The following is a 13,288-nucleotide window of genomic DNA, read 5'->3' as shown; positions in this document are numbered from 1 at the left end:
AATTTATCTTAATACAATTTTCAGGAATACAAAAAAAATGATTGTATGATAGACTTATACAAATTTTGAATCCTACTAGAGTTTCTGAATGTTTAGAGTGAATTATGATTCATGAAATAGATACAAAAATATTGAAAATTATTGTTAAACAATATTGACTTGAAAATAGGTCACGGGCCCAGTCTGACCTCAGCGAACTTTTCAACGACCAATCAGCGACTGAGTGATTCCGGAGGACATCATCCGCTCGTATAACTACTGAATTTACTGATTTTCGGGGCATAATTTTGCTATTGATCAAGGATAGCGGGCCCGAATTTACTCATTTTTTGTAAGTAGAACTTATTTTTGGTGCTATGAGTGTATGTGGATTGAGAGAAAATGTACATAAAAGCATGCAACTCGCTTGTAATATGAGTGATATTTCTGATTTTATGCAGGAGATCGTACCCGCTACCGGTGTGCATACTCCTGACAAGTTCCCGGTGCATGTGTACACGGATCATGAGGGGGATAATCATGATCGTTCATTGCAGGCGAAGAAGGCGAAATGCCAAATGGTTACGGTCGCTTGATCAATCAAGATCCAGGGCGCATCGCTCGCTCGCTCGCCACAGTCCAATGGCATGCCATGTTACACTTTAATAGTAAAGTAGTAGACAGAAAGATTCAAATGTTTTAAGCAGTTTGACATATAAATTATTGTTGACGCTCTCCTCTAACTCCAAGACTGGAGAGGAATTCCGTTAACATGGTTAAGCCAAACGTCTCGGCAGAGTCATAGATGTCAGATGATGAGAGTACGCGTATATCGTAATTCGTATCCGCAACAAAGTAGGGCGCTTGTTCACAACTGTGACCATTTGAACCTGTGACTCTGGCGTGGAGATACCCAACTATAACACAACAAAAATCATCGAAATCTTCCACAATTGTTCAAATGATGGTCATGATTTAAAAGTTGTTATCTTTCTTACCTGTTTCGTGTCAATTTTCTTATCTTTTTTGGAGTATTTTTCCCAGAAACAAAGACATTAGTATACACTTTCTCACAGGTTTCACGACAAACCACTGCACAATACAAGTGCATACCTACAGTAGCGCGCGTGCGTGAAGTTAGCGTCAATAATGATCATCATCAATTCATAATGTGAATTACTTGCATGAATTTAATGAGGATCTGAGATTACATTCGCTAACTTCATGCAAGTACGCAAGCGCACCCCACCCTACTGTCGGTATGGTTGAGTCAAGTTGAGTTCTTTGTAATTGATTTGAATCAGCAGCATCAAAACTTGAGTTTGATAACCATTGAAACTAAGTCTGAAAATAATCATCATCTACATGTAGGCTTTTGTAACTTTGTGATTGATTGCAGGATGTGAACTGGATTAGGATAATTTGTAAGAAAGGGCCAACTTTCCAAGTAGTAAGAAAAATAAAAAATAAAAATAGATAAATGCATGAATATATTGGATTCACAATCCACAACGCCATCTAGCGACACCAGTGTTCAGTCAATTTCATGTGATGCATCATGGGAAAAAGTAAACATTTTGTCAGCTGTTGCTAGGCTTTGTTATCCTAGTTTAGGAGATGAGGGGATTTAATCAAAGTTTTTAATGGCGAAGATTTGAATACCTTAACATGGGTAATTATGCGCCGATCAAAAAAATTGTCTAATATTGACCGTTTGGCCCAAACTAACCATTATGTTCGCTTTTGGCCAGTTGTAATTTTTCCAATCGTTTTTATCAGCAAAGAAGATTTGATGAGTTTGTTCTATGTCAAAAACCTGCCCTGATGCTAGAAAAAATAATGGTCAAATTGACCCCCATCAATAAAATATGGTCGTTTTGGTCACTTGTGATTTTAAATCCAATATCAGGCCATCTTTTCAGTCAGAATCAATTGTTAGGTTGGTTTTGACATCCAAATTCAATATAAAATCAGAAAAACAGTTTGTAAAAGTTTGAAGATATAGAGTTACATGTATGAGTGATAATAAAACATTAGTGTCATTTAGTGAATATTCAATTGGAAAGTTGTTGTTGGAGTTGTTCTCCTAAAAGAAGATTCAACCTATTCTTGAATTGGATTTTTTTAATTTGAAATATAAAAAAAAGAATACATACATATATATATATATATATATATATATATATATATATATATATATATATATATATATTAACAAATGGAAGAGATCAGTAACACTACATCTCTGAAATGTTGCTGATTTGTCAAAGAATTAAGTTAAAGAGTTATGAGCGATAATTAACATTAGTGAAAGTTTAAATGAATAGTTGTTGTTGCAGTTGTTCTCCTAAAAGAAAATTCAACTTATTTTTTAATTAGATTATTTGAATTTGAATGAGAATAAGAAAAAAGATAATGGAAGAGAATCAAGAGATCACTGACCTTAAATCTCAGGGATTTGGCCAATTTGTCAATTTGAATCTTATCCCATTTACAACTTTTAGTCTGTTATACTGATTTTAACTTATATGCTGCATAATGCATTTCCCCCAAATTTGTTTCTCCGATTTGTATGTATTCCTTCAAATCAACTTGATTAGAAAGGTAGGATTGCCATAGTGCTTTCATTCTAAGAACATGATGTGTGCATGTTTATGTAGAATTATATTACATGAATATTAACATTCATAAGAAATGGTCTATAAGTGAGTAACAGGGGGTCAAGAAATAAACTTGGCTCTTGAAGTTTAACTCATGTTGCAGCTCTAACCTTGATATAGTTTTTGACTTGCTACAGCTAACCAAAATGGACAATGCATGTTTGATCTCAAGTTTTTAAATGTATTACTTGTGTGTAAAATCGTCAGTGTACATTAAACATTCAGTATCACTATTCATCTTCACATCTTTCCATTTCCATTTCGGTTTAATAAAATTTTGAGTGGATTATTAGGCTATTATTATTATTATTATTATTATATTAGAGACAGACTCATCAGAGCTTGATGTAGAGTTGGCACACTTAGTTTTGGGGTACATTCTTATGATGACCTCATGTCTTGAAGTGCAGATTGAAAGAGGTAGAATATTTTGATGCTCTATCAGCCTGAGAGGGACAGGTCCCCCCCCCCCCCCCCCTGCCCATGAAAATACAATGTGATTCTATACATATATTCACATTTAGAGATAAACAATATTGCTAAAGGCCATGCAACATGCAAGAATAAATGTAGGTGTGCTGAAATATGAGATTTATTCCTGCCTCTACATAAATAAACAAGAGAAATGAATAAATGAACTTGAAGATATTCTTGTAACGTTATGCCTTTTATCATGAGATGGGCGCAGCCATTTTCCCGATAATGTGACGTACCAGGCAAACTTGTACATGTATCATGCACCAAGCTATACCGTTAGTTGGAAAAGCTTTTTGATTCATTAAAGGGGAATTAAGAAGAGCTTTTTAATTCATTAAAGGGGAATTAACCTCAAACTACTGTACATGTTTTGTGGTTCTGAGAATTTTCAGTACGTCGCCATTGTGTTTGCGCACGGCCTATTCTGTGACGTATCAAATGGATTTGACCGCTACTGCGTACGTAAGTTTCTGTGCTGTAAACTGTAAAATGATCAGATCACATCATTTTTCCTGTCATACTTTTACTTATTCTCAAAAAAAATTCCACCTTCCGAGCTGCTACATTGTATAGCTTGAATATTTCATTGCGATTGTGTTGGTCTGGAAACGGATGAAACGATTTCCCCTTGGTTTATGAGGAACAATTATTACAACCAAACTCTTGGCAGCACACATTGTTTTACGTGTACATATAATGCACGCACCGTGCGCTACATAAACAATATCACACAAAACTATGAAAAACAAAGCCATATTTACCAAGGTAAATCAAATTTTGTTATTTCGCTAGTCAGCCTCATATAGATAATTATAATAATATTATATGGCTTTGTTTTTGTGTGACAATATTTACTTGTATCACACTCAAAGCCATCCAATATTATATAAGTACATCGCGTGGTCAAGAAAATTAATGGGCAAGAATACAAAAGATCTTTCAGAATAACTAAAGTACTTTCTTGAGGTGAGGTATTGGTTCTTCATATTGGCTGAATCAATGATGTCTATATGCGATGACAGACAACTTTCCCATTTGCTGCAACTCACAGAATGACTAAAATTTCAATTTTCCAATGATGTATGATTCGGGATAGTCTTTTCTTTTAGAGGACCTCTAATAATATAATCTCCATTGTATTGCCTCAAGGGTGAAGGCACTTGGGAGTTACCCTAGTGATATTCTTGTACACAACAAACAGGAGACTAATACATCACTCAAATTCATATTACCAATTTGAGTTTCACGTACATACATACAGTACATGTACATGTATGTAGCTGTAGTGATGCGAAACATTGGTAACTTTCTTATTTGTCCGAATTATTACCAACTTTTGCCATTCTGTTTCCGTGATTTTTCTGCTTTCAATTCAAATGAACTTATTATAAGGGGTTGATTGTCCTGCAATTGCAGCATGCTTCTATGACTTTTCTGCTTTCTTCTAGAGAAGTCCTACTAGCTCTATCAAGATTGGTTTTCCCTCACAGGCTATCTGTATCCCCATCAATAATATTAGTGAAGTGTGTACATGTACAACTTGCATATTTTGCTGTTTATCAACAAAAATGAAAGAAATTGAAAAGCTTTGAATTTGATTGATTGTTTAATTTGTTTGTGTATACAGTGCATTATAAAGGTATACAATATACCTATCATTGTTATGGATAACACTGTAAGTTGGGGCTTTAATCGGATCGGAAGATCAGAGCGACACCCTCGCACCTTTGATTGGTATCGGCAAAAATTATGATCTTTTTTTTAATGCGTAAAATTTTCAAGCTTGGGGCTATCAAATGCTAAAAAAAAACATGCATAGCTGGGATTATTTTGTCATTTAGAGTTATTGTAGACCATGTTTGTTGATATTAAGTGCCTTTTCATGACTTTGAAATTGATAATATTAGTCTAATAAAGAATAGAGACAAAACATGCAAGCTGCCAGTTTGGATTTTATTGACGATGGACAAAAAAATGTGTGCCTACATTATAATCCAAGATGGTGGCTCGCATGTTTTGCCTCTTCTCTTAGACTAATAATGTTAATTTCAAAGTCATGAAAAGGCACTAAATATCAACAAAAATGGTCTACAACAACTCCAAATGACAAAATAATCCCAACTACGCAAGTATGCATGCTTTTTTAGCATTTGGTAGCCCCAAAATTGAAAATTTTTGGCATTTCTACCAATTCTACCAATTTTTTTCCCAATCATTTTCGGTGATCGGTGATCAGAATTTATTATCCAATTTCATCTGATCGGCCAACAATCGGCCAAGGATCCGAGATGGTTGGTTACAGGGTTAGTTACGGATATGCAGCATGTACAGGAAAATGTATGAGTACCGGTATGTAGCACTTGTAGCATAGTTACGGTTTTTATTTTGCGGAATTAAATTTGCGCTCTTTCAAGCACAAGCAGTAAGTAAAAGTACATTTGCAGTGTATATGTATGAAAGTAAAAACTTGTTCTTTATAACTCTGAAAAGCTCAATTTTCTGTAAATGCATTGCTTATGTTATTTAAAAAAAATATTTGTCTCGTCTTAAAGTGATAAACACACATGTATTTTAGAAAGTACATTTTTTATATTTTAGAAATGTATGCTACATGTATCACGGTGCTTTTGATGTAACTTGTAGTATATTCATTTTAAATTCTTTATTAATGTTGCTTTCTTTTATTTTAATATCATGTACATGTCATGTACTGTATGCAGCTGCATAGATAAAGACATGCTCTTCATGCATTTTACTTCATCAGATTCCTGGGATAAATAGATCACAGTTTTCTCTTTTTTTAAGTCTTGAAAACCAGCAGGGAATAATGAAATATATTCACGCTTCCTTCCCACGCAACATGCATCACATTTTGAGAAATGTTTATAAATGCTTCGCCATCAAGGGAAAACATTGATTGAATCTTTCATAGAGCCTGAGCCACGCTGCTCTTTGACCCCTCCCTGTTTGCAACTAATGGAAATTCAAGGCCCCCCAGCTTACCCCCCACAGAATGCCCTCTTGCCCTCATGAGTATGCAGTGACTCGCCCTCTGCTTGCTGGGGATTGGGCTCCACCAACAAAAAGGACCCCTACCAGGATTTTATATGCCACAGATTTTGTAGACAGCTCTTTATTCAAGTCTCTTGTTGGCTGAGAACAAGCAGCACAATTCTGCATTGTCTGTAGCTTAGGACTGACTCAGTGTGGGAAAAGGAAGATAAATTCACAGTGCCACAGAAATTGAATGGAACTTTGCTGTGTGGATGATACAATGTAAAAGCTTGTTGTGACTTGTGAGTATCGTTTGTAAAATATATATTCTTTTTTACATATTCTTTTTTTACATATTAGGTGTAATAATGTAACGGTATGAAATTAATTTATTGCAACTTATCTTTTAAACAGCATAATGTACATGTACCTGCAGCAATAATGTTTAACTACCATTAAGAACGTTTTGTGAATTAGCAAGCATTCAAGATTTGTGAAAGTTTTGTTAAGTATTCAGATTAGATTGAATCATTACATGACATATTTGCATTTCATGGAAGGGTATTGCTGCAAACACAGTCGTCATTAAAAGTATTCTTTCTTTAATGATGTAAAATACGTACTTAGAAAGAAGAAGAGTGTGTTATTAAGATGAAAAGACTTTATGTACATTCCAGCATTATCATATTTAAGTGTACATGTATGTCAACTGACATGGCAATCCAACCTTTTGAATAAGTTCATTGGGTTAAAGAGCAGAAAATAAGATGAACAGAATAGAGAAAGTCTGCGAACATGATACATCAGACCGTTAAGAAGAAAGTTATGACTGTTTGACATACATGTATGAGATCACTAAATCTTTGCAAACCTCAAATTTGCCATTTCATGGAGGTAGGCACAGCACCTGCACAGACAGATCTTCTGTTTGTCATGAAAATATTGTTAATTTATGTTTTCTCCTAAGTGCCTTATCCCTTCGGCACTACCCAAAATATATTAATGTATAGCATATTATCATACATGTACATGTAGGTCCTCCAAAAAGAAATGAACCTCCCGAGTTATAATTTTCAAAAGCATTAACACTTTAATAGTTTTGTGTGTTAAAACAAATGTGAAAGTTGTCCATCACTACATCACAGTTTAAAAGTTACCAAGTCAGCCAGTTTGAAATTCCCATAAACGTGCATGTACATGTATAGTGATTACAATTTCCAAAAAAATGATATCGTTCTTATTTTGTGTCTGATTGTCATTCAAACTTTCTCCGGTCTCCTCCGATTTTACTGCTCTCTTTTAGAGTTAAAATTGTTCTTAAGGCTGCATTTTCCTTTAAAGGTGATTAACATGTACATACATGTATTAATTGTATATACTGAACATGTAATATCTTTGTACAATTCCATGGAAATGGAGTATTTCTGTACCCATTAACTGCTAAATTCTCTTATTACAATATACATGTATTTGAGTGTGGCACAGGAGAAAAAAGAATGTCATATTGAACATGTGCATGGAAATTGCGCTATACACATTAGCAGGCGCGTACGCAGGGGGTGGTTTTGGGGTTAAACCCCCCCCCCCCCCCCCTCGAGTTTTTTTTATGTGTATGTTTTTTGTATACATGTTATTTTGGAAAACCCTCCCCTTTTGATTTTTTTTTTTTTTTTTTTTAATTAAAAAAAAAAAATTGCCAATGGGTAACCTTAAAAAGGTGACCTTACCCCCCCCCCCCCACTGGACAAAATGTCAAATTTTTAAATTTCAAGACCCCCCCCCCCAAAAAAAAGTGTCCTCTTACCCCCCCCCCCCCCCCCCCCCCCCCCCGCTTATTTAGCGGCTGGCTGAGTCGTTGCGAAATTTTGGGCCCGATTTGAAAACCCTCCCCTTGAAAAAACTGCGTACGCTACTGCACATTAGATACATTGTTATCATCATTATTACAATTACCTATTGTTATTATTATGTTATAACTTTCGATAATCATCATAATTTCTTATAAAAATAGTTTCAATGAGAATCACACATGTATTAAGTCTCTAAATTCATTAATCATAAATCACCTGCAATAATATATATTTTTAATGTAATTTCTTTCAAAACTGTATCCTAATTGTGAAGCAGTATGTTTGAATGCAGTGTATTTTCTAATGTGAGGAGAAAAGGGGGATCCAAAGCTCAAATGTGCCAGAATGACATATCCAATGAACACCAGACCTTTTGTTCATTATGTTTGACACTCTCTGTCATGGATAAATCAGACCTTGTGGCTATTTATATGCATCAATCTACAGGATCTACATAGTTTTGAATCATTACATATTGGTGCGGTTGGAATTTAACCATTCTATATATATATAGATCCATAAATCATGCGCCTCATTCAGGAAACTGTATGTGTGCAAAGTCCCCCAACATTTTCCTCCAATGCAGTTCATTCAAACGATATGTTCCTACTCAAACAGCAGTATGCTTGGATTCATTTGAAATTTAATCCACACACATAGCACCCCTGCCATTTTTGCCAGAGTCTGGGAGCAGAATTTGACCCTACCCCCTATCAAGCCCCCCACGCATAGCTGAAAATAGCAGCCTCTATATATCCTCTGGACAAAATTACCGCTGTGATTTCACTTCAGACTTGTGCAGTGCATGTACATGTAAGCCTGCCTGCTCAGAGCAATACACATAATTAATGTATGCTCTAGTATGCATTACAATGGGATAATACTGACTTCCAAAGGGATAGGTGATTTTGTTGACTTTGTATCAGGTAGAAAGAAAGGGGTTAGTCTGAGACAAATGTCCACTTTGAATTTAAGCTTTTGGAAAATTATGGAAAGCAGAACTAAAAAAAAAATCATTTTAGAACATCTAATTTAAGATTTACTAGCTCTTGAAGCTAGAAAAAAAATGTGATCAAAATCAAATAATGACATGACAGTCATATCGTACATGTACATGTACATTTAGATGTCAGTTGGAACAGAATAGACAGAATATTATTTAAGAATTAACCCTCTCTCTCCCTCTCTCTTTCTCTTTCTGAATTCTCTCTCAATTTACGATTTGCCTATGATTCACTTTCAAAATCAATGATTAAATTCAATGAAAGCAAGTTTGGTCCCCAAATTTTTCTTTTTTCAAATAATCTGTTGGGGGTACATTACTACATTTCAAATTGTCAATTAGTAAAGTTATCCTAAGGGCTAAATTGTTATCTGAGGAAGAACAAAATAGAGCCTTGTGAGTACACTGAGCTTCATTGTATATCAAGTATTGATTATAAAGTATATTCAAACAAGTTAACGGCATTTGATGATGATGATGATGACAGTATTGATGATGATAATGATGCTGAAAGAGAGGGAAGAAGAAGTACATGTAATTTTTATCACAATGATAATGATTTGCAGTTCAGTTGATTGGAAAATGAATAACAAGTTGTAGCCATATATTTGAATTGTTGTATCAATGTTGTGTGACATTTAAGATGTGAAGGAACAGTCTCCCTCTGCAACTTGAAACCCAAGTTATGTTTCTCCAAGGCCATGTGAATTTTTTTAATTTATTGCCACATAATAGCCCTATAGATATTGTATTTTTCAGAAGATGCTGTTTTTAAATTGACCCCCCTCCCCCCCCCCCCCATTATTAATTTTAAGAAAAAATAAAATATATGACTTCAATTGAAAATTGAGAGGCTTGAAGTCTTCAGGGGCAATTTGACAGCTCCTCACACCCCTGTGTATTTTGAATGTTGGCAACTTGGCATTTACAGTATCCTAAAGATCTTCAGTCATTATGTAACCCTGCCAAGATGTAATAATTATACAATTATTATCAATTTAAAACTTTTCAATCTTGCTTGTTTCTTTTGCAACTCCAGAGTGACTTGACGAGGATCCAACAGAGGTGAGTGAGGAGTGAGGTATGTCCACTCTGCCCCAGCCCCTTTCCCACTGCCTGCTGAACCAGGTACACCCCGCTCTCAACCTGCCCCAGACAGGGCTCATCACAGACATCAAGCCCATGATCAGTAATAAACCTCCTACACAGGAGGTCAAACCAAACATCCTAGCAACTGGCTTGCCCTATCCTCCACTCAACGTGCCTAGCCTACCCGTCATGCCCAATGTGTCTCTGCCTAGTGTCTCTATGCCGAGTGTGTCTATGCCCAATGTCTCCATGCCCAACGCATCCATGCCCAGTGTTTCGATGCCCAATGTGTCCATGCCAAGTATTCCTCATCACAACTTACAGGGTGAGTTTTAATGTGCTCCCACATGAGAATGCAAAAGTTGCATCTGATATTTGGGTGGGCCCCATGGGGAATCTATTACACTGTTACCCATTTTTATTTATTTTAATTTTTAAATGTTAGTCATCATAGACAATACATTTGGAGATATGAGGACATTGCTTGCTTTGACAGATATCAAGCTATAAAGCATTGGAATTTTTTTTTTGTAGTCTTGTTAAGTTGTCCCACTAATGCATTTGGGAAATAATCCTGAAGTTACAAATCGCGTCTTCATCGACTCGACCTCGAAACTTGAAGCTCAAGATATTTTGCTCAGCGTTTGCGTATAGTGCGAGTCTTCGGGCTGGTTAAGACGCACCGGACAAATAGCGGGATATTTTGCAAACTAGCCCAAGATATCTTGGGATGATTATCTTGACCATATATCCCACTAATTATAACTTTGGGCTGATGGAGATGCAAATTAACTGGATGATTTGCGATCAGGATAGTTGAAATAGCGGGATATTTGGCAATCTCGAGCTGATGAAAACAGGCCTATTGAGTAAGATTAAAAGTGCATCTGAAGATTTGATTCAATACTCCAGAGAGCAAGGGATGTCCCCCAAATAGAGGAACAGCAGACATCTGGTCTGATGTGTGAATTTTTGGTGACCCTGAATTAAATGTACCTCTTATCATTTTCAGGGAAGTTTACTAATCTGATTTAAAGTTACACCCGTCTCAAGGGACCACATGAATCAATAAACATCAGCACGTTTTGTGCATGCTATTCTGTGATAGTGCTTATGGTGCTGTCATTCTGGAGCATCAGGGCATAAGTTGAATGAGAAACATTCACATGAACCTAATCATCGCATTATATGATGCAAATTTTTATCATGTAAAGACATCTCATTTTTAACAATTGAGCAATTAAAGTGTAAAGAAAATGGCGTAACATTTGTTTTATTTTCCTTTTTTGTTCCTCTCTCTCTGCAGGTAACTTAGGCCAATTACTCAACAACAGCAATTCCCAAAAAATGTCCCAAATGAAAAAGTGCCCCAACGAGTTTTTACATCAGAATCCACAAAGTGAGCGACAGCTTTTCTACAACGACGTAGCCATGCAACTGTATAACAGTGACTTCAACAAGTTTGCTTCCAAGAAGGAATTTCATGGCTACCTGTTAGAGCAACAGAAGTGGAGGTGGGATACCCACAGCTACATAGGTAACCTGGAGACTAGAGTACATAACTTGCTCATTAATCCAAACAGTGGGGTTGCACAGAATGTTGCTCGCTACCGCAGTGTCCCCATCAAATGTAAAAGTGAGGATGTGAAGCGATGTGAAGCCACGTCCAAAGAGCTTGAGAACATGGCAACCCGCATTGCCAGTGTACGGCAGCAGCTGCTACACAAAAAGGGCACCTTGCTGACATCCAGCGATAACAGCGTTATAGTGTGGCAGAATGAGCTAGCCTACATAGAACAGCTGTTTGACAGGACTGATCAGATGTACAATGAGGTGTTATCTACCCTGGCAAGTGTCAACCAGACCTTCTCCCACCTTCAGACAAGCTTCACAGCAGAAGCTGCAGAGTTGGCAGATCGTAGGCGCTTGTGGAGGAGGAGAAAGGAGAACAACCGCAAGAGACGCAAGCGCATGGAGAAACAACTTGAAAAGATTGAGCAGCGATCTTGTGAGCTTCTCTTTCATATCACATCCCGGGGAGCATATGACCGGGTGCGTTCCCACCCAGAGATGCCTCGTATTGGACCCAGCGAGGTGAACACAGACATGTTAAATGGGATTAAATCTAAATCCGAAGTGAGGCCTCTTATGCACCTACTCAGTAAGGGTTACATGACCCCTGGTGCAATGGAGATGGTCTCTCAAAAGATCCAAAAACTAGAGTGTGGTATTAAGACTGAAGCGCACCAACAGGCAACCCAGGTTGGTATCAACTCCCTGTCGATCAACAAAATTACAGCACCTGCTTCAGAGCTAAACTCCATACTGCCTCCTGTCACTGGAATTGCCTCATCAAATATGGTGTCATCTGTAAACTCAGCTGTGACACAACAATCAGTGCCCACAGTAAATCTTAACACTCAATTAGCGAAGTAAAGACATTTTAACCAAGTCACAGCGACTTTGCCACATTGCCGAGTGTTTGACATTGAGTAGGCTGTACTCTACTCCACACTGTTTTAACCAACATTGTATTATGTATGAGCATACTCTTACATGGCAAAATGTACATTTATTATATTATGCAGGAATGTTGCATCAGTTTAGATCTAACCAATACATTTTTAGATTACTTGTTCTTTTTTTTTACCAGATGTACATGTAAATTTTAGCTGGTGAAATTTCACTTCGCTTGAACTCTTTAAAAAATCACAATCTTCTTTATTCTACTAGTAATATACATGTAGAATGACCACACTTGGGAAAGACTTCATTTACAAAATTCCTTAAAGCTGTAATCAAACTCATTGCGTTGAATTATATATTGATTACTTGTCTTGCCACATTTATTACATGATTCGAATTGTAAGAATATGTCCTGTTACTTTGTTCTTTATTGATCATGTCTAGGACTGTCCAAATGCAATGGCTTTAGTTTATCCTGGATTGGTGCTTCTTAGACTTTCCTCTTGGCTGATTTGTCACTGATTCATTGTGTTTGTAAGTTTGTAATAGAGCTGTAGGGTAAATCTCTTTTTTTTTTTGGGGGGGGGGGCAGGGGATTATTATGGGCGGTGGGGAATGGGTTGTTTGGGGGGTGTTTATGTTGACTTTTCCCCCCATAATATTCCTTCATGGACCAAATGTATAGAACAATTACTACCCGTTATTACATGTACATTTGTCAGTCTCTTAATGTTATTTTATAATGCTTTATTTTTAGGCAGCTAGAGTAG

The 13,288-nt window shown here is 36.5% G+C and overlaps 1 protein-coding gene across 2 annotated transcripts; it reads left to right on the top strand.

Moving 5' to 3' along the window:
• The first annotated feature begins 210 nt into the window (after positions 1-210).
• On the top strand, positions 211-12,881 carry LOC115929557. Of its 2 annotated transcripts, none has more exons than XM_030998859.1 (3): positions 211-331; positions 10,003-10,377; positions 11,359-12,881. In XM_030998859.1, exons 2-3 carry the CDS (start codon positions 10,047-10,049, stop codon positions 12,486-12,488), a joined length of 1,461 nt encoding a protein of 486 aa, XP_030854719.1. In that variant the 5' UTR covers positions 211-331; positions 10,003-10,046; the 3' UTR covers positions 12,489-12,881. The 2 variants fall into 2 exon arrangements, with proteins under 2 accessions (XP_030854719.1, XP_030854720.1); XM_030998860.1 differs by lacking the exon at positions 211-331 and adding an exon at positions 5,975-6,412.
• Positions 12,882-13,288: the final 407 nt, after the last annotated feature.

The sequence above is a fragment of the Strongylocentrotus purpuratus genome, unplaced genomic scaffold (assembly GCF_000002235.5).
Source record: "Strongylocentrotus purpuratus isolate Spur 01 unplaced genomic scaffold, Spur_5.0 spur5_scaffold_5, whole genome shotgun sequence".
In the NCBI taxonomy this organism is placed as follows: Eukaryota; Metazoa; Echinodermata; class Echinoidea; order Camarodonta; family Strongylocentrotidae; genus Strongylocentrotus; species Strongylocentrotus purpuratus.
The sequence above is the reverse complement of the archived record's forward strand: the minus strand, read 5'-3'. Positions and strand labels throughout refer to the sequence as shown.